This window comes from Pipistrellus kuhlii, unplaced genomic scaffold, assembly GCF_014108245.1.
Source record: "Pipistrellus kuhlii isolate mPipKuh1 unplaced genomic scaffold, mPipKuh1.p scaffold_m20_p_8, whole genome shotgun sequence".
Lineage (NCBI taxonomy): Eukaryota > Metazoa > Chordata > Mammalia > Chiroptera > Vespertilionidae > Pipistrellus > Pipistrellus kuhlii.
The window spans coordinates 11,826,829-11,847,278 of NW_023425584.1; the positions used below are offsets into that span (position 1 = coordinate 11,826,829).

A 20,450-nucleotide genomic window follows, 5' to 3' on the forward strand; every position below is an offset into this window, starting at 1 on the left:
ACCCAAACAGCAAACTGTCAGAAGAGGGGTGCTGTCCCTTCCGCACCCTGGCCCCTCCCCGGCGTCCACGGGTGGCGTTTCTCCTGTGCTCCCCTGGGGAGCATATTCCCCTTCTGCCTGCCTGCCCCGTCCGGTCTGCGATGTCCAGGCCAGGAATCCACTCCCAGACCAGCTCTGAAGGCTTCTGAAACCAGAATGTATGATAAAGAGAAACATCACATGACCTCACTCATTTATGGATAATAAAGAACATTATAAACTGATGAACCAAAAAATAGCTATAGAGACAGTAAAGTAATAAGCAGACTATAAAATTACAGCGGGGAGGGTAGGGAGATCTGGGAGAGATAAGAGATCAACCGAAGGACTTGTATACATGCATATAAGTACAACCAATGGACACAAAACTCTGGGGAGGGTGGGTATGTATGGGGGGGGGGTGGGCAATGGTAAAATATGTACACAGACAATAATTTAATAAAATTAAAAAAAAAAAAAGTACGTATGATAGCCACATCTCGTAGGGTGGGTCAGCGAAAGCCATTGCCTGCCGGGTGCTTGTGTGCTGGATCTGTCTTTCTCCCAGGAACCCACCTTCCCGCCCCAGGACCACCCCCTGCACCTCTCCTTTTCCCCTCTGTCCCCCGGCTTTGATCATCTGATAGCTTGCCTCTGAGAAGCAGCTTCTTTGACAGTTGAGTGGAGGTGTAGGATGGAACTACCGGGTGGAGATTTCAGAAACTTGAAAGTAGTCTTAATCCCTCCTGGTGGAAAGGATGAAGGAGGGCACTGCTTTCCTTCCCCAGGGAGGGTAAGCCCACCGGCCCTCCAGGCAGGGGTGCTCAGGGTGCCTCCGGTGCACTGATTGTAAGCAGCACTTGAAAATGGGGCAAGTGGACTGGGTGGCCTTTTCCAGGAGTGTATTTCGGACCGAGCGTGAGATTTGCTTGCAGGATTAACCCCAAATCTGCAAGGACATGTGGCTGTCCCCATGCAGGAGATAAAATTTTAACTCTCGTAAGAGTGCCCTCCTCAAGGAATACTTTTCTCCTAGGCCACGGTTTCACGTTTCCAAAGTCAGGATAGGGCTTACGTTGAATGCATGCGTGTAACGTGCCAATTGTCTATTGTTTTCCCTGAGAGCTGCTGCAACACTGTTGGGCACCTTCTCCTCACTGGCATCTCGGTGGTCACTCAGCACAGGGCGGGGTGGTCCATCACGTGACGGCCACGCTGCACAGATCCGGGCCCTGGGCTGCAGGGTCACAGCACAGCGGGCGAGGACATGGTGATTTTCCAGTTCCTGTTTCCATCTCTGCAGACTGGCAGGCCTGGAGTTATTTTGGGGGGTGGGGAGGATTTTGTGTGTGTGCCTGTCAGACAGCTGGCCGGGCTGGAAACTCAGAAATTGTGCAGTTTATGTTAGCAAGTCTGCTGCCCAGACCTGTTTGTCCAGAGCCTGGGCTCTGGGCTCTCAGGGTGGTGGTTTTTTGTGTGTTTTTTTGTTGTTGTTTTTGTGTGTGTAGGGGGATGGAGGTCTTAACCTGCATGAGTTCATTGTAGATGCAGTGTTCAGGAGCCCTTGACCCCACACAGGTAAATCATTCAAGAGCACTTATTCGGCCTCTGCTATATGCCAGACGCTGTGCTCAGTGAATGGAAGGAATGTACACAGTCTTGGTCAACCAAGAGGATTCATTTCACACCCATGTACCTACTCCGCGCTGAGCCTGCAGACAGTGGAGCACATCACAGGCCAAGTCCCCGTCCGAAAGAAGCAGCCTTCCAGCCAGGCATTGCCCGCAGGCCTCTGGGTCCAGGCCAAGAATAGGGTAATTGCCCTTCTAAGAAAAACCCAAGTGTCCTTCCTGTTGGGAGAACAGCCTGGCTCACCCAGGTTAGCGGGGAGACGGCTGGAACGCTGACGTCAGGCACCTGCCTGCTCTTCGTGCTGCCTGCAGTGCGGCTGCTGGCGCCGGGGGTTTGTTTTTTTGTTTTTTTGTTTTTGTTTTTGTTTTTTATCAGCACAGAAGTCTTTATTTTTCCCCACTTATGCCATGAATTCATAGGGAATGAGTTCCAGCAGCTCAGGCTTCCTTTCCATTGGTTCTCACAAAGGGTGTTTGTTTTTGTTTGTTTTTTATTCGCTTTAACCTTGAAGTCTCTCCGTAGTGCATGCTTGTGTCTTGTAGGACCTTCTCCCCCGTTCAGGCACGCCCAGGATTGCTTCTGTCCCTTCTCCTGCTCTTGCTGATGTGGAGGAGGACCCTGGCGTCCTCATTCGTTAGGTTCTTTGTTCCCTGGGAGACCCACGGTGGAGAGGTCACTGCCCAGGTCACGACAGCCCACCCTTCGCCGGGCACCCACTGCCCCATCGGCACTGGTTGTGATGGTCGCAGCAAGGCAGCCTCGGCTGCGTTAAAGCCCCTCTCAGGCCCGAAGGAAGCACACCAGCCTGTTGCACCCTGGGAGGCGAGGGGAGGGGTTGTTTTTAGGGTAGCTGTGTTTGCCTGGATTCTCGAGGCTGTCTTCAAGGAGCATGCCTCTCCCTGCCTCCTCAGCCGTCGTGTTAATTATAAGCATTTCAGTGTCTAGACAGGAAGTTTCTTCTTTGTCACTGACAAGTTGGGTTTCTGGAACTCGTCTAGGAAAGTCTGAGACCTCCTGACCTGTGGGCACTTGTAAAGCAGATTTGTGCCAGGATCGTCTTGGGCTAAGGGCAGACCCACGTTCCAGAACCTTCTTTCGGAGTCACTATGCCAGTTCTGGCTTCTACGGTCCCAACAGTTGCTTCTTGCCTCCTGAAAAGTTTGAACTCCTTTTTCTCAGTGGGAGATTACTATTTATGCCGTGTAGAAAATTGGAATATATAAAAAATATGAAAAAGAAAAATTAGTTGTAAGATCATTACATTTTTAAATATATAATCAGAGTTTAAGGGAGGAGGACGGATTCTGGCCTCGGTGATCATGGAATGGCTAATATTTAATGCGTGTTTATGTGCCAGGCACAGTCTGAGTTCTTTGCATGGATTTACTTATTTTATTCCCCAAAACAATTCCACGTGGTAAGCAATATTATTCCCCCCCCCCCCCCCTGTTGACAGGAGGAAACTGAGACCCAGTAAGTTAGATTACTGGCCCCAGGGTGCACTGCTAGGATGGCGAATCAGGAGCTGTCCCTGAGTCTTTTTTTTATTTTATTTTAATGTGTTTTTATTGATTTCAGAGAGAGGATGGGAGAGGGAGAGAGAGATGGAAACAACAATGATGAGAGAGAATCATTGATTTCCTGCCTCCTGCATGCCCCACCCTGGGGATCGACCCCACAACCAGGGTATGTGCCCTGACCAGGAATGGAAACCATGACCTCTAGTTCATGGGTCAATGTTCAACCACTGAGCCACGCTGGCCTGGCAGAAAATATATACCATATATTTCATTGTATTTTTAAAAAAAATATGTTATTAATTTTTTTACAGAGAGGAAGGGAGAAGGATAGAGAATTAGAAACATCAATGAGCTGCCTCCTGCACACCTCCCACTGGGGATGTGCCTGCAACCCAAGGTACATGCCCTTGACCGGAATCGAACCTGGGACCTTTCAGTCCACAGGCCGATGCTCTCTCTATCCACTGAGCCAAACCAGTCAGAGCTTCATTGTATTTTTTAAAGTATTGCTTTATTTGTTTGCAAGACTGATTTCTCCCCCCTCCTCTTACTGTCCGGACTGTCCCTGAGCCTTTGTTCTCAGCCACTGTACCACAGGGGCCGTTGCCGTAGCAGGTCACTTCCTGATAGGGCCGCACCGGGAGGACTTGGCCAGCAGTGGAGAGGTTGCTGGGGGTCCCCGGCTCTGCTTTCTGAGCCCCGCGTTCGCTGACCTGGATGAAAACTTAAGTCCTCAGGACCTGGTCCCATGTCTGGAGCGGTACCCCTTCTAACCTCACGGGAATGGCCAAGATTGCCTCTTCTCTTCCTTTTCCTCTCCCAGCAGAGGCTGGAGAAAAGGGGGCCCTGGACCTGTGATGCCCACGCCTTTGGCACTGCCCAGAGGACTTGCTCTCTGCTCTTCCTGGATACACAGCCCCGTCTAGGCCAGAGCAGCCCCCTCAGAGCTGGGCGTGAACATTCGGCCCAGCAGTGACTTTCCTTACAGGAGGATGCATCTTGGGAATCTGGGACACTGTCTCCGCACAGAGCCCTGACCCTACCTACCCTGGCTCCAATGCCAGCTGTTTATGTGACAGGTGCTTGGAGCCAAACCTGAAACCCAGGTTGTACCCTGACGAATTGCACCTGCAACCTTCCCGTTTATGAGACCACACTCCAACCAACCTGCCGGAAACCAATCACTGTCTCACTAATAGAAAGGGGTTGGTCAACCTTGAAGCTCTGAAAGGTCAGAGCCAACCACCCCTTATCTAATTGAGACTATGGTAACTGAAGCAACTTCCCCATCTTATAATCATGTAAATCCTTACTGATATGATAATCTGCTTATTACCTGCCTAAGGGTTATGGGAGTTTCCCAAAGCTGCTTAAGGGTAATGGGTGTATCCCATAGCCTCGATAAAAGGGATAGCTAGGCCAGAGCCTAATGGTAGTCTTCCCACTAGAGGTTGACTCCCACCTGGCCCCCCATTTGTCCCAAATTAACTCTTTTCCAGTCTCCCTATTCATTTTAGTGTGCAGCCTCCTCCAGAAACCAGACCCTGAGTGGGTCGGTTAAGGGATCCCAAACCAACCGAGCCACACAGGCCAGGGCTCACGGCCCCTGTTTTTAGGCAGCCGGTGAAATTATCTGGGTCCCGTGTACAGCGGAGCACAGAGGAGCCAGCGATTTGGCGGGGCCGCCATGGGAAGTCACCGCACCAATTGCTGCATCCTGAGACAGGGAAGCCCTCAAAGCCAGTGTGTGCGGCCCAGCTGGCTGAGTGCGACCTCTGACCCGGGAGGCATTTTTACAGCTTCCTCTGGAAGGAAATAGTGGCCTGCCACCTCATCTGTAGTCTTTTTCCAACGTTGTACTCAGGAATTGATCCAACCTGTCAGAAATGGGCATTCGTTCATTCATTCATTATCTGTCAAGGACTGCTGTGTCCCAGATTCCAGAGATACAGCCTCAAACAGGACAGCCCTACTTTTTATTTATTTTTGTTTGTTTGTTTTTAATATATATTTTTTATTGATTTTTTACAAGAGGAAAGGAGAGGGATAGAGAGTTAGAAACCTGAATGAGAGAGAATCATCGACCAGCTGCCTCCTGCACACCTCCCAGTGGGGATGTGCCCGCAACCCAGGCACATGCCCTTGACCGGAATCGAACCCGGGACCTTTCAGTCTGCAGGCTGACGCTCTATCCATTGAGCCAAACCAGTTTCGGCAGGACAGCCCTACTGTTAAGAGGAAGGAGGAAGGCACAGTAAGGGAGCCTTTTCTTAGTTTCCCAAGGAGGGCAGGGAGCTGAGCCTGGGATTGGAGGCTCGTTTCTCCAGGACACTCCATAACTTCCAGGTCCCTGGGGTGGCCAGAAATCTCGGTCATTCCTGGATCAGGTGCTTCAGGGCAGAGTGGAGATGCTCCCTGCTCCCCACTCCTTTGGTCTTCACAGCTTTTTGCCTTCCATGAAGACCGCCATGAAAATGCTCTCGTAGCTGGAGGTTTTGCTTGCTCTGTCCCTGGCTTTCTCTCTCTCCCCCACTTCAAATCCTGTCTATAAACTGAACTGTCTGTGCCTGTGACTGATGGCTCAGTGGGTGCTGAACTGAGCAGAGGTTTATAGTAGTTACAGCAGAGCTGGATCCTAGGTTGCTGAGCACACTCCTCTCAGCACACCGAGCCCTGGTGCCATCCTCACCACAATTCTGTCTACTTCTGTTCACATTGCACAGCCCCAGAGGTGGAGACTTGCCCCAGACCACACAGCTGGTGGGTGGCCAGCCTCCTAGAGCCCAGATGCTCATCCTCAGAGTGCACTCTGTCCCTCTGTGCTGCATCGCAGAGTAAAACAGCCTTTTGGAGGGAGCTGGCCTCAGAGTGGTTTCCTGGCTTCCCCACCAGATTGTTCAAAATCTGTCTCTCTTGTTTGCCCTCTGATAACTACAGAAATCCAAAGAGTTGTTTTGTTTTTGTGTGTGTTTTAAAATATATTTTTATTGACTTCAGAGAAAGCAAGGGAGAGGGAGAGAGAGAGAGAAATGTCATTGATGAGAATCATCCATCAGTTGCCTTCTGCCTGCCCTCCTTTTGGGGATTGAGCCAGAAACCAGGCCCCAACCAGGAATGGAACCGCAACTTCCTAGTTCATAGGTTGGAACTCAACCACTGAGCTACACTGGCATGGCTGGTTCTGTTTTTTTAACGAAAAGGCTGGTTTGGGCAGAGTTGGGTATTCTTTACTGTAGGAAGTATACCAGTGGAGACTCACTCTTCAGCTTCATTTCTCTCATTGGAAACGAGGCCCTGTTGATCATGCAGCCCCTTAGTGGACAAGTTCTGGGATTGAATGACTTTACAGCCCAAGCAGAGGGCAAGGTGAAGACAAGAGTATTTGTGGGGAGCAGGGCAGTTACATGGGGAGGGGCTGCAACTGGTCTGACACCTCATCCCTGGGATTTCCTTGTGGAGAAACTGGGATTTCAGGGATCCTGGTGACTATATTAGAGATGTCCTACATGTGGTTTAGAAAACTCTGGGCTTTTGGAGCCATTTATTCATTCCCTTAAAAACCCAGAAAACGCAGATTTTTAAAGTATTAACTTTATGCCAGAGGCTGTGCTAGATGAAGGGGATCTGGGATGTTCTACAAGACAGATGTGGCCCCACCCTCGTGGAGCAGACAGCCAGACTTATTTTAACGTCGTCCCTTACCAGCCAGCTGGATGAGGGGGCCATCTGTCTTTCTGAGCTTCTGATTGATGTGGAAAACACTGCCAGCCCCCGGGGTTGTTACCAGGATGCACAGTGTGCTGTGTGGGGCATACAAACAAGTCCTCTGAGGTGTCCCCTCCCTGGGGCTGCTGGGGTTTCAGCTGCCTGCGGGCTGTGGTGGAGCCTGGCCTGCAGCTGCCCTGCCCTGGGCAGCTCACATCCTGGTGTGTGGACTCTCTGCCTCTTTTTTTTTTTTTAATTTCAGAAAGGAAGGGAGAGAGATAGAAACCTCTATGATGATTGGCTGCCTCCTGCGTGCCCTCTACTGGGGGGTTAAGCCCGCAGTCCGCAATCAGACCATCTAAAATAAAAAAAATAAAAAAAATAAAAAGACAAGACCAGTTTTCTGGTCTTGTATTTTTATTTTTACTTTTTACACAAGACCCTTGGCCTGGATTCATCCAGAGTCAGTTACATGAAAAACAGAGAATGGGACTAGAGACATTCGCAAAGTAAAACAGCCTTTTTGAGGGGGCTGGCCTCGGAGTAGTTTCCTGGCTTCCCCATCAGATTGCTAAAAATCTGTCTTGTCTGCCGAAGGTATGAGCAGTAACCCCTTTGGGATGATTAGGAAGCACCCCTCTGCCCTCTGATAACTACAGAAATCCAAAGAGTTGTTTGTTTTTATGTGTGTTTTTTAAAAATATTTTTTCATTGATTTCAGAGAGAGTAAGAGAGAGGGAGATAGAAATGTCAGTGATGAGAATCATCCATCATCCAAGACCCTATGTGAGCTTCGTTGGATCCTATATCTTTAAAAAAAAAAAAAAAAAAAAGTTATGCTCTGGCTCAGTGGATAGAGCATCGGCCTGTGGATTGAAGGGTCCTAGGTTCAATTCCGGTCAGGGGCATGTACCTTGGTTGCGGGCACATCCCCAGTAGAAGGTGTGCAGGAGGCAGCTGATCAATGTTTCTCTTTCATGTTTCTGACTCTCTATCCCTCTCCCTTCCTCTCTATAAAAAATCAATAAGACATTTAAAAAAAAAAAGTTATAAAAGACATTTGGGACCCTTGCAGAAAGTCAAATATAAATTGAATATTAGGAAATGTTATTGTATTAATGCTGATGTTCTTAGGATTGCTAATAGCATTATAATCACGTAGGAAAATGACCTTAGGATAGATGCTAAAGTCACATCTGCAAAGTCACTAGAAATGATTGAGCAGAACCAGTATTTGCATACACACACACACACACACACCAATCAATCAGTGAATTGGGTTGAAGGGTCATCTCAATTCCTAAACCTTATCTGTGGATTTGAAAATTTTCCAAATACACCCAACAAGTTGAAGATGGTCTTTGGCTCCTGTCTGACTTGGAAAGATAGTCTTCTGCCCCCCATGCTGCCCTGGGGGGCTGCCTGCAGACTTCCAGGCATCTGTGCCGTGTGTCTTGTCGGTCAGGGCAGGCAGTTGAGTGGCGGCTCTGGGGACAAAGGACTGGCCCCACTCACAGTCCTGGGAGAAGGGGAGGGGATGTGTGCTAGGCACATGCAACTCCAGGAAACCCATAAACTTTTCTGGCCGTGAATTGCTTGGTGCTGGGGAGTCATCACTAAGCTGGGGGCGGCTGGCCGGCAGTTAAGAGCAGGGGCTGTGAGGTCGCTCCCAAATGTGGAGCGGAGTTCTCAGAGCGTTGTCTCTGTGTCTCTGAACAGAACCTGCCTGGGAGGATCCAGTGGGTGTGGAGCACAAAGCACAGTGCCCAGCCCAGCCTAGACTCCAGCCCAGGACCCCGGGCAGCCCTGCGTGCTGGGCAGGAAGGCTCTTTCCACTCCACATGGCCACTCCATCTGCATCCAGGCATGCTCCTAGGTGGGAAGGGAAGGCCTGTGGCGTTCAGTGTGTTAGGTTCAGAGCCAGAACACTGTGGATTCAGACCCCCCCCCCACACACACACACACACCCTGCCTGTCTCTGGCCTGTAGCGTGGTGGGTCCTCAGGAAGCAGCAGGTGCAGTCAGGCTCATCAGTAATCATGGCCCTTTCCATTCCAGGGTAATCCTCTCGGGCCTGGTGGCTGGGGAGCAGGCAGAGCTCTGAAAGGTCTGCAAAGCACCGGGGGCCCGGAGGACACTAATCTGATTGAGCGCATCTGCCAGGCGGAATAGATTGCTGCCAGCAGTGCCACCCCCAGCATAGGGCCCGTTTCTGCTGGGACCGTGACCTTCACCGCGCCACCTTCTGCTGCTGGGAAGAAAAGAACTCCTGTGTGTGGAGTGCCTGTGAATAGTTCAGGACAGGGTTCAGGAAAACCTTTACAATTTTGCAAAAGAATTTTTAAAAAATATATATTTATATATAGTTTCTTTTTAAATTGCACAAAAGATACATGATCATAAGAAAAAAAGGTAGGGAATACAGATAGAGCTCATTAGAGGACAATTCAAATGGCTTAAAATTTCACTACCCAGAGACAGCCCTTCCTCTCTCAGTGAACACTCATTGGGTACCTCCTGGGTGTGGGGGACTGTGCTGGGACCTGGGGCCCAGCAGGGAATGGGTGGAACATGGTTCCTGTCCTCATGAGGCTTAGACCTGCTGCTCAGGGTTATTAATGCTCAATTAGCGTCTGATTGTGAGAAGAGCCTTGGTGACATCCAGTGGCCTCTGAACTGAGCTCTGGAGCCTGGCCAGTGTGGCTTAGTGGTTGAGCATCCAAGCACGAGGAGGTCACAGTTCGATTCCCCAGTCAGGGCACATGCCTGGATTTCAGGCTTGATCCCCAGTCGGGGACATACGGATGATCTCTCTCATCATTGATGCGTTTCTCTCTCTCCCTTTCCTGTCTTTGAAAACCAATAAAGACTAGTATTATTATTTATTTATTTATTTATTTAATGAACTGAGTTCTGAAGGACCCATGATAAGGCAGGTGAGGGGACCAACACTCCCGGCTGGAGGAGAGTCTGCGTTCCATGTGGCTGGATCCTGTGCTTGGGATGGAGGCCATGGGGCTGAGGCCAGGCCCCACCCTGGGATTTCGGTTGTACTAGAGCACATGTGTCAAACACAAGGCCCGCGGGCCAAATCCGTCCCGCCAGGCCTTACAATGTGGCCCGCACCGCGCTGTCATCACTGCACTCCGCTGCGTTTCCATCACAATGACAGTTTATGACTGTTCAGTAAACCATTCGGCCCGCGATTTAGGCTGGATTTTAGATTTTGGCCCCTTCTCTGATTGAGTTCGACACCCCTATACTAGAGGCTCTTCCCCTTGGGTGGCGTTGCCCTTTCCTTTGCCTGCTTGAGTGGCCCCTTCATGTCCGGGAAGGGAAGGTGTGCGTTGGATGGAGATGGGGTGTAAGCCAAGTAAAAAGCTGTCGGTAGTCTTCTTGATCCTCCCGTGTTGTACATTCCACTCCCTCGGCTCCTCCATGCCCAAGACCAGAGGTGGGTGTCACACCACCTTCGTCCATTTAGTGGGTGCTGACGGGCTTGCCAGGAAGATGGGCACCCGGGCTTCTCTGTGACATCGCTGGGGCCCTGCTGAGGACTTGTCGCTTCTGCTGCAGGGCAGCCTGTGGTGGGGGTTCCCTCCTCCTCTCCCCTGAGAGACACGGGAGCCCCGTGAGAACTGGGTTGGCGGCGCTGGCGGTTGTGCACAGGTGTGCAGCACGTTGGCTGCTCCTGCCCTGGCCGGCGTGTGCTGGAGCGCAGCTGCGTCTTCTACCGCTCGCTCCGCAGCTGCTCTGCGCCCAGTGAGGTTGGGCTTGGGGGCCAGAGCGGGGCTTCCTGTCTGGTGGGGGGCCGGGCAGAACGTGGGGACTGTGGTCAAGGAAAGCTTCCAGGAGGCAGTGACACTGAAGGTGGAGAACGAGGCCAGGTTGGCTGAGTGAGGAGGGGATGGGGAAGGGTGCTCCAGACCGAGGGCTGTGTAGACGAGGCTCCGAGGCAAGGAGAGCCTGGTGCCTTCAGAGAATTGCAGTGACAGAGGCCCCGGCCAGGTGTGTTCGGTTTCCCCAGGGCGAGGGGTGTGAGACTGGGAGGTCCCCAGCAGCCCCATCTGCAGAGCCTCCCCCATGGAGGCTGCCAGTTCCCGCCCACGGCCCCAGCACCTCAACCCTCAGTGGGCCTGACCCCCCACGTGCCACCGGCTGCTTCTCTGTCCGGAGGATGCCCGCCAGGGGTTCCCTGGCCCCAGGCTCAGGTTGTACATTGTTTCTGAGAACTCCTTGTAGGGATCGGCTCCGGGCGACCCCACTGGTGATGCATTTGATGAAGGACCCTTTGGGGCTTCTTCCCTCTCCTGTCTTCTCCCACCCACGAGTCTTTCCGAGGCTCCTCTCCCACATGCTCTGTTCCTGAGAGGACCCCAAATAAAAATCCACTGATGAACCTTAAACTCAGTACTACACAACGGGGAACTGTCGAAGGGCTTTTCCACATCTGGGGAGCGGTGGGGGGAGGGCAGGGTCAGACTTGCAGAGTCGTTGTGACTATGGCCTGACCCTCTAAGCAGTCCTGGGGGGAATCAGTTATGACCAGACAGGAGAGCCCACCTCATTCCTCAGGCCCTCGCTGTTGCTGACTGCTAGTGAGGATCTTCTGTGTCCCATGTGCTGTTCTGATCATTTGGAATGCGTTTTGTCCTTGTCTCTGAGGTCTGGTTTCCACTTTATGGATGAGAGAACTGAGGCACAGAGAGGGTGAGACACCTGTGCCTGGTCACACAGCTGGACATAGTGGCTTGGGGTTGTGAGCCCAGGTTTGACAGGTCCAGTGTCTATGTTCGTCCTCCCTCCGCCTCGGGGCCTTTCGGTTTTCCGTCCTCTCTGCCGGCACCCGTCCAGGCACTTGACATTGGACCTTTACTAAATTCCTGGGTGCAGGCTGTGGTCCGGTGACCTCTTCTCCTCCCACAGGTAAATTCGAGGACAAGGAAGACCACGTGCCCAAGCTGGAGCAGATAAACAGTACGAGGATCCTGAGCAGCCAGAACTTCAGCCTCACCAAGAAGGAGCTGCTGAGCACGGAGCTGCTGCTGCTGGCAGCCTTCAACTGGAACCTCTGCCTGCCCACGCCCGCCCACTTCCTGGACTACTACCTCCTGGCCTCCGTCAGCCAGAAGGACCAGCACTGCCACAGCTGGCCCACCACCTGCGCCCGCAAGACCAAAGAGTGCCTCAAGGAGTACGCCCACTACTTCCTAGAGGTCACCCTGCAAGGTGGGCCCGGTGTGGGGACCTGTGGCCCCTCCTCCACCACCCAGGGGCCAGGATCAGGTGGCACCAAGAGGCATGCATGTCCATCCAGAGAGTTGTTGTTGTTGTTGTTGTTTTTAAATATATTTTATTGATTTTTAAAAAAATATATTTTATTGATTTTTTACAGAGAGGAAGGGAGAGGGATAGTGAGTTAGAAACATAAATGAGAGAGAAACATTGATCAGCTGCCTCCTGCACGCCCCCACTGGGGATGTGCCCACAACCAAGGTGCATGCCCTTGACTAGAATCGAACCTGGGACCTTTCAGTCCACAGGCTGATGCTCTATCCACTGGGCCAAACCGGTTTTGGCATCCAGAGTTCTTACCGACTAGAGCCCATCCACCCAGATCACTCCCACTTTGCAAGGGATAAACAGGAAAGGAACAAGGGTTCACCCAATGTTACCAGTCATGTGTAAAAGAGAAATAGCAGCTTATTACAGGCCACTGGTATTCTACAACCTTCTGGTCGCCTGTTAATGTTTCTATGGTAACCTGCAACTTGCAGATGATCTAAATAGGACAGATGTGCAGATAATCAGTCTGGAAGAGCTGTATCACATAGATGGTGGGGGAGGGGGCTGTGTTTACATCTGCTCTAGCAATTCAGTTACCTGGTTTAGGGACTTAAATTCACATCTCACTCTTCCTAGTGTCTTAAAGTCTAGGTATTAGGTGAAATACAGGGTCAGAAAGACAGCTAAGCCAAAACCGGTTTGGCTCAGTGGATAGAGCATCAGCCGGCTGACTGGAAGGTCCCAGGTTCAATTCCGGTCAAGGGCATGTACCTTGGTTGCGGGCACATCCCCAGTGGGGGGTGTGCAGGAGGCAGCTGACCGATGTTTCTCTCTCGTCAATGTTTCTAACTCTCTATTCCTCTCTCTTCCTCTCTGTGAAAAATCAATAAAATATATATATTAAAAAAAAAAAAAGAAAAAGAAAGAAAGACAGCTGATACAGCCACCCAGTAACCCACCACAAACCAACATGGGTCATGTGTCACAGTATCAGGAGGTGTGATACCCAGCATTAACTGAGTGCTTACTGTGTACCTGGCACCTTACTTGAGTGCTCTGCCTACATCATCTCATTCGAACCTCCCAACAACTCCACATAAAAGTCATTTCTGCTATTCCATTCCCTCAACTGATGCTCAAGAGGTGAAGGAACTTACCTCGGGTCATTACTAACATTTGAACCTGGGGAGTCTTACTCTGCGACTGACTGTACCTGTAACCGTAAGACCACCTTGACTAATTTCGTACTAAAACAGGCAAGTATTGAAATCACTGAAAATCACAAACAACTTAAGGCAGCCTGACAAGGCACCGATAACCAAGTGTCATCCAGGAACATGGTAGGGATTTCAACAGTTTGCCTCTGCACATCAGTGGTAAGGCCATGTCACAAAATATCTCAGTGGGATGTTAAGCTTTCTCAGATATTCTCATGAGGTCTTCGTGCACCAGAGCATCACAGGGTACACCTTACGTGGTCTGTTTTTATTTGTTAGTCATACTTCAGTAAAGCCAATTTGAGTGAGGAATAGCAAACTGCTGTAGTCACTCATTCTTACATTGTTTATTCAACATAACGTTTATTGAGTGCCTTCTGGGATCCAGGCTTTGTTGTTTAATAATTAGCTTCTGAAATGGCATCCCATTCACCCATAACAACCAAAGAAAGGACAAATGTTTTGTAGCCCAATAGCAAACCCCTTGCAGCCCCAAGAAGCCCTGGACCACATTTTGAAAATCACTGCTCTAGGCTGACATCAGAAATTCCAGACTGAGAGCCAGGGTGCTTAAGATTTAAGAACTTGATGCTGTTCTCACTTTTTCATCGTGTGTGTGTGTGTGTGTGTGTGTGTGTGTGTGTGTGTGTGTAGGGGGGGTAGGGCACACAGCAGGGAATAGTCTTGAACCTAATTGTCTACCGATTTAGGGGGCACAAGGCAGGCAGGGCACCGGGCTTCCAGGCTTGGCTTTACAATGCAAACTGCCTCTGATTCCCTTTCAGACCATATTTTCTACAAATTCCAGCCTTCTGTGGTCGCCGCGGCCTGCGTCGGGGCCTCTAGAATTTGCCTTCAGCTTTCTCCCTACTGGACCAGAGACCTGCAGAGGATCTCAAACTACTCCCTGGAACATCTCAGCACGTGCATAGAAATCCTGCTGGTGTAAGTTCCCCTTCTCCCTGCTACCGTGTTTCCCCGAAAATAAGACATCCTCCGAAAATAAGACCTAGCGCAACTTTGGGAGAAAAGATTAATATAAGACACTGTCTTATTTTCGGGGAAACAGGGTAGTGTCTCACGTAACGTGGGCCATGGTGAATCCTGATAGAATTGGGGTTGGGGAGTTGGCCCTTCTTACTTGGGTTAGCTTTAGGGTTTGCAGGTTTAAGGTCCAGGAGTGAGGGAGAAGAGGGGTTGTGTGTATGCCCTTCTGCTTGTCTGGGCTCTTTGATCTGAGTCCCAGTGTGTCTGTCACTCATCCTTACGGATGATCAACATTCAGGGACTCTCATTATAAGTTGCTTTCTCTGATGTGGCCACAAAGCTGACCACAGCTAAGCCCAGAATGGCTTAACGTAAGAGGCCACCGCTTCCTTGCAAGGATCCCCGGGAATCCGGGGGAGAACACTTGCAGTGTGTCGGAGAAGATGCTTTTAATGGCATTGTAGACCTGGCACCGTGAAACTGACATCAGAGTGGACGAGCTCAGTGGTGACGTCAGGACAGAGAGGACCGAAAGGTCCGACCTGGCTGCACCCAGTCCCTCTTGCACCTTGCAGGTGGCAGCATCTCCTACGTGCACAGTCCCACTGAACCCAGGGCCAGGTCCCTAAGAGTCACCTCTTGGTCTCCTCGTGTGGGAAGCTTTGCCGGTGGCTGCCCTTGTCTCATTCCTTTGAAATGTCAGTCCCTCTTGCCCCGGGCCTTGTTTTAAAACCTGGCCTTCTATTTTATTTTATTTTGTTTTGTTTTGTTTTGTTTTGTTTTTAATGTTTTTATTGATTTTTTAGAGAGAGAGAAAGGGAGAGGGACCCAGAGAGAGAAACATCAATCGATTGCCTCAAGCAATATTGGGGATCGAGCCTGCAACCCAGGCGTGTGCCCTGATTGGAACGGAACCAGTAACCTTGTGCACAGGGCAGCACCCAATCAATCAAGCCACACTGGCCAGGGCTAAAGCCAGAGAAGCGGTCTGGTCTGAGTGCTGCCAGGTGCTCTGGATTCTTAGCTGCCAGCCCTGCCTCTTTGTGGCTGTCACACTGGGACGGCCCCCTTCTCAGACCTGCTACAGCCCCTGTTGGCTCCTTTATGATGGAGAAACTAAGGCCTCGTGGGCAACTTGCTTGGGGTCAGCTAGCTCAGGAGTGGCCTGGCGGGGACGGGGCTGCCGGAAGGGCCTTGAAGGCAGAGGCGGTGCTCATCTAAGCACCGGGGGTCTGCCCTCTCGGCGGGCCCTGTGCCAGGTGTGCGGGGTGAGCAGGGGCAGAAGGTCACTCTCGGCACGGTGTGGGGGCCAGATGGTAACCCGGAAGTTATCCCCTGGGGTGTGAGGTGGGGCAATGCAGGGGCTGTAGGACAGCAAGGCTTGTTTTTTGAGGGGTCAGGAGAGGTTTTTGTCAGATGTAGATCCACACTGAGGTCTGAGGTCTGGGGTTAGTCGGGACAGTCACTGAGGCAAGGCTGGAGGCAGTGAGCACGGCTGGGCAAGGCCTGGCGGGAACAGCACGCAGATCCCACTCAGCAAGGCGAGTAGAGGCCCTCGGGTGTCTGCCTCTACCCACCGAGTCTCACCCAGGCCCTTCCCTTCCAGAGCCTATGACAATGTCCTCAAGGATGCCGTCGCGGTCAAGAGCCAGGCGTTGGCCATGGTGCCCGGCACATCCCCAGCCCCCACCCAGATGCTGTTTCAGCCCCCCGCCTACCCCGCCCTCGGCCAGCCGACGCCCTTGGCCCTGGCCCAGTTCCAGACGCCCGTGCAGGACCTGTGCTTGGCCTATCGGGACTCGCTGCAGGCCCACTGCTCCGGCAGCCTGCTCTCCGGGGGCACGAGTTCGTCCCTCCACTCCCCGTACCCCTCCCTCCAGCCTCTGGACGTGTGCCCCGTGCCCCTGCCGGCCTCGCTCAGCATGCAGATGGCCGTCACAGCCGAGCCCAGGCACTGCCTCGCCACCGCCTACAGGAGGAGCTACTTCAGCGGGAGCCACGCGTTCCCCACAGGCTGTTTCGACAGATAGGGGGGCCCTGGAGACCCGGGCAGAGGAAGAAGACGACGCTGATGAGGGGAAGCTCAGGGGAGCCAGGGGACTGGGAGGCCATCCCCGCAGAGACTCATTGCCCTCGACCAGAGAGGGTCTGGCGCTCTTCATAAGGAAAACGGACCCAGAGCAAAACGGTCCATGAGATACCTCACCCAAGAGCACTCCCCTGGAAAACGCCTTTCACACGTGCCTGGGTGCAGGGGCGAGGCTCAGGGCCGTCGCCTGGAGCAGGGCCCGGAGAATGGAGAAACCCAGCCAGAGGCAGAGGGTCTGGGAGCTGGATGCAGACACCAGTCCGCAGGCATGTCCCGTGTTTAGCATCAGCGACTCCTTGACTCGTTGCCGGTGGCAGCTACACCACTGAAGAAGGGGCAGCCAGACATGTTCTTGGGACCCTGGTAGCTGTCAGATCGGGTGCTTTTGTCTCCCTGGCTCCATGCTGGGGCCTGTGTGTGTGTGTGTGTGTGTGTGTGTGTGAGATGCCCAAGCGTCTGCCTCCTGAGGCATGGTCCGCGGCTGTCTCACCTCCACTGTCGAAGCTAAAACCTTATTCGCCCTTTAGGACATTTCACATGCTGCTGCTTCCCGAAGTGACCTAGCCTTCTGTTCAGTAAGAAGTCTTGTTTACATACTGTATCAGGGATTTTGTGATACTTGAAAATTCCTCGGGAGAAAAACAATGCTGATTGCCGCACTGCCTGTCCCCACGCCCGGGTTGTTCCTTTTACCCCCGGCTGCTGACTGACCCCAAGGGTCATCACAGAGCTCCCTTTGCAGAAGCGTAGGGCTGGGGAGAGCCACTTTCCTGTCTCTGGGTTCCAGAAGAGTCCACAGCCTGGATGCTGTGTTCACCTGTAGGACTTCCATAACCACCCAGGGGTAAAAGGCTGAAAGGTAGACTAAGGTTTAAGCCCACATCCTCACCTCCTCCTACCTGCTTCTAGTGCGTGAGGTTAACCCAGCCTCAGCCTTGAGTGTGGCTAATAGCAAAGGGTAATGATGTGGAACGTGTACTTAATGCCAGCTGGATTTGGGGGGTGGGGGTGGGAGTGGGAGCGTGAAGGATGCCACAGTGACAGGCACATGATCGGTTGGATCAGAAGCCCTTATTGGGGTGTCGACCGCGAGGGGCTCTCAGGACCATTCTGATGGCCATGTGCAATATGTGTTTCTTCCGACTCATGGCTTGTACTCATCACGGTTGTGTGTGGTTTTTTTGTTGGATTGGGATCGGGGAACACGTTGTTCACCCAACAGAACTGGGAGGTGCAAAGGACCCCCGAAGCGTTTGTTTTTGTTTTTTAAGAAGAACCCATGTCGGGTTTGTTGACTCACTTGCACGCTGCAGAGTCTGGAGCTGGTCCGAAGGTGATGTTCCAAGCAGGACAGGCCTCCACGTGGAAGCGAGTCGAGAAGAGACTGGACGTGGGTATGGCGCTGCCACGTTGTCACACTCGCATAGGACACTGCACATTCGTTTGTTTTTTTCTCCTTTTCCTTCGCCAACCTCCTATTTATGTGCGACTGGTTTGGATTCCAAGTTGTTGTGTCTAAACTGCGGCTGGAGGCTTGTGAGGGGTCCCCAGAAAAAAGGTCTCCCAATAAACACATCACCTGCTCTAGGTCTCCGAGTTCTCTTCCTGGATGTCTTCTCTCAGCCAGCTGCGCCCAGCCCCCTTCCACTTTAGCCCCAGGGTGTCTGGCTCATGCTGAGAGCTTGTGGGGGATGGGCCAAGGCGGAGCTGGCTCCTGTGGGGCTGGTGGGTCTGGCCCTCTGGGGACTTGGGCAGCTGACGTGAATAAGGCTTGACACCCCAGCTCCGCCATGGAATCGGTCAGGGTTCTCCAGAGAAACAGAATCCCTGACCAGTATGTGAGAGAGATATTTACTTTAAGGAATTGGCTCAGCCTTGCAAATGCCTGGCTTACATTCGATGTCAAGGTTGTACTCTCCCCTGTCCTCCCGGTTCCACGTCCATCTCTCCAACGCCACCTGTTCTCACATCCGGATTATCTTGGTTTCAGTGATTCTCAGCAGGGCTCATGTTTGCTCCCTGGGGGACACGTGACAGCGTCTGGAGTATTTTGTTGGTTGTCATCATTGGAGAAGGAGCATGGCTGGCAGTTAGCAAGTAGAGGTCAGGGATGATGCTCAACATCTTACAATGCCCAGGACAGCCCCCACAACAAAGAATTATCAGGCCCAAAATGGCAGGAGTGCCAAGGTTGAAAAACTTTAACCTCTATGTCACCTCCCAAAGAGGTCTCTTGTAATACCCCCCAATCACTCTGTCATTATCCCCTTTTAATTTTCTTCCTGGCTGCAAAAGCTTCTGAAATGATCATGTTAGAAATGTTTACTTGACTGATGGTTGTGTCCTATGTTATCTAGCACCAATAGAATATATAGAGTATCACTGCCTGTTGATGTCAGCACTAATCATAGCAGCTGGCTTCTTTTTTTTTTAAATTTAAATTCTTTATTGTTTAAAGTATCACATGGGTCTCCTTTTCTTCCCATTTGACCTCTCCCCAGCTGCTCCCAACCCCACAGCACATGCCTCTCACCCCTCCCCCCGCCCCGCCTTCCCTCATAAGTTGGGCAGCTGGTATTATTGAGCATTTGTTGTGCTAGGGACTTTGCTGGCTTTTTTCTGTAATCATCCCAGTTATCCTACAAGGCAGGGACTTTTTTGGCTGTATTTTACAGGTCAGAAAGCGGGGCAAGGAGAGGTTATTTGCCTGAGGACGGCAGTGGTGAGGGAAGGAGCCATCATTCACACCCAGGCAGTCAGGAGCTGCCCCGTGTTGCCTCAGGGGTTTTGAATGAGTGAAAGACTCCGTAGCAGTCCCACTTGCCCAGTGGGAAGACATGACAGAATAATGAACATGGGTTCATAAAAGAGAGGGGTTGTCTGGCGTTCATGCTCCTTCGTTAGAGTGGCAGGCATTCTCTCAGAGCGTGCTCACCAGCGGACGGAAATGCAGAAACATCGGTTCTTGCACACCTGCCACAGGCTGGTCCATGGGTCTGCCCCAATGGGCTCTGATCTGGGAAGGGTTCCCCGTCTATGAAGGTAGAGATCTGGGACCGGCTTAGGGAATCCCGGGCACCGAGTACCTGGAAAGGAAGTTTACCAGCCCCCATCACCTCATTCTCTGTTCTGCAGGGAAGACCTTGTGGCCTGGATTTCAGCAGAAAGACCGTAGCATTGACAGGAGTCTCAAGTCCAAATGCTCACCAGGACCAGGCAGGCAACATAGTGGGTCACAGGTGGGGAGTTTTGAAGCCATTGGCCGTGCAGAGCAGGGGTGGGGAATGTCCAGCCCTCAGGCCGTATAAGGCCCTCAAAATCATTTGGCCTGGCCCTGCCAAGACATTAGGAGTAAATTGATTAAATGTTGGACCAGCCGAAACTGGTTTGGCTCAGTGGATAGAGCATCGGCCTGCGGACTGAAAGATCCCAGGTTCGATTCCGGTTAAGGGCATGTACCTTGGTTGCGAGCACATCCCCAGTGGGGGGTGTACAGGAGGAAGCTGATCGATGACTCTCTCGTCGATGTTTCTAGCTGTCTATCCCTCTCCCTTCCTCTCTGTAAAATATCAATAAAATATTTAAAATAAAATAAAATAAATGTTGGACCAAATATAGCAGGCTAACTTTTAAGTTGATAATTTTGTATGACCCACGAATTACATTTATAAATATCCAGGTGGCCCTTGACAGAAAAGAGGTTACCCTACCCCTAATCTAGAGGATACGGCTTCTACTTAGCTGTGGCCAATAATACCTTTCAGGGATATAAGCTTTGAGTTGCCCAAGCCTCAGATTTCCAGAAAAACTGGAAGTCTGCACTTTCTAAGAAATCTAAATTTTTAATTTAAAATTTAAATTTAAAAAACATTTTAACGCGATAGAAGATCAACATAATATATTGTAGGTCAGAGTGGTTCTTGGCTGGAAGCTTGCTACATCCAGCACCAAATTGACAAGAACGTTGGGCCCGAGAAGTGGAAGGTGGCCTGAGTT

The 20,450-nt window shown here is 51.5% G+C and overlaps 1 protein-coding gene across 1 annotated transcript in view; it reads left to right on the forward strand.

The window, feature by feature from the left end:
• The window catches only part of CCNJL (cyclin J like), a 46,248-nt gene extending 28,210 nt beyond the window's left edge, over positions 1 to 18,038 (forward strand). Inside the window, exons 4-6 of the mRNA XM_036424599.2 lie at positions 11,802 to 12,104; positions 14,164 to 14,323; positions 15,972 to 18,038. Coding sequence (XP_036280492.1) covers positions 11,802 to 12,104; positions 14,164 to 14,323; positions 15,972 to 16,395 — 887 coding nt within the window. The 3' untranslated portion in view covers positions 16,396 to 18,038. The remainder of the gene's footprint in view (positions 1 to 11,801; positions 12,105 to 14,163; positions 14,324 to 15,971) is intronic.
• The last annotated feature ends 2,412 nt before the right edge of the window (positions 18,039 to 20,450 follow it).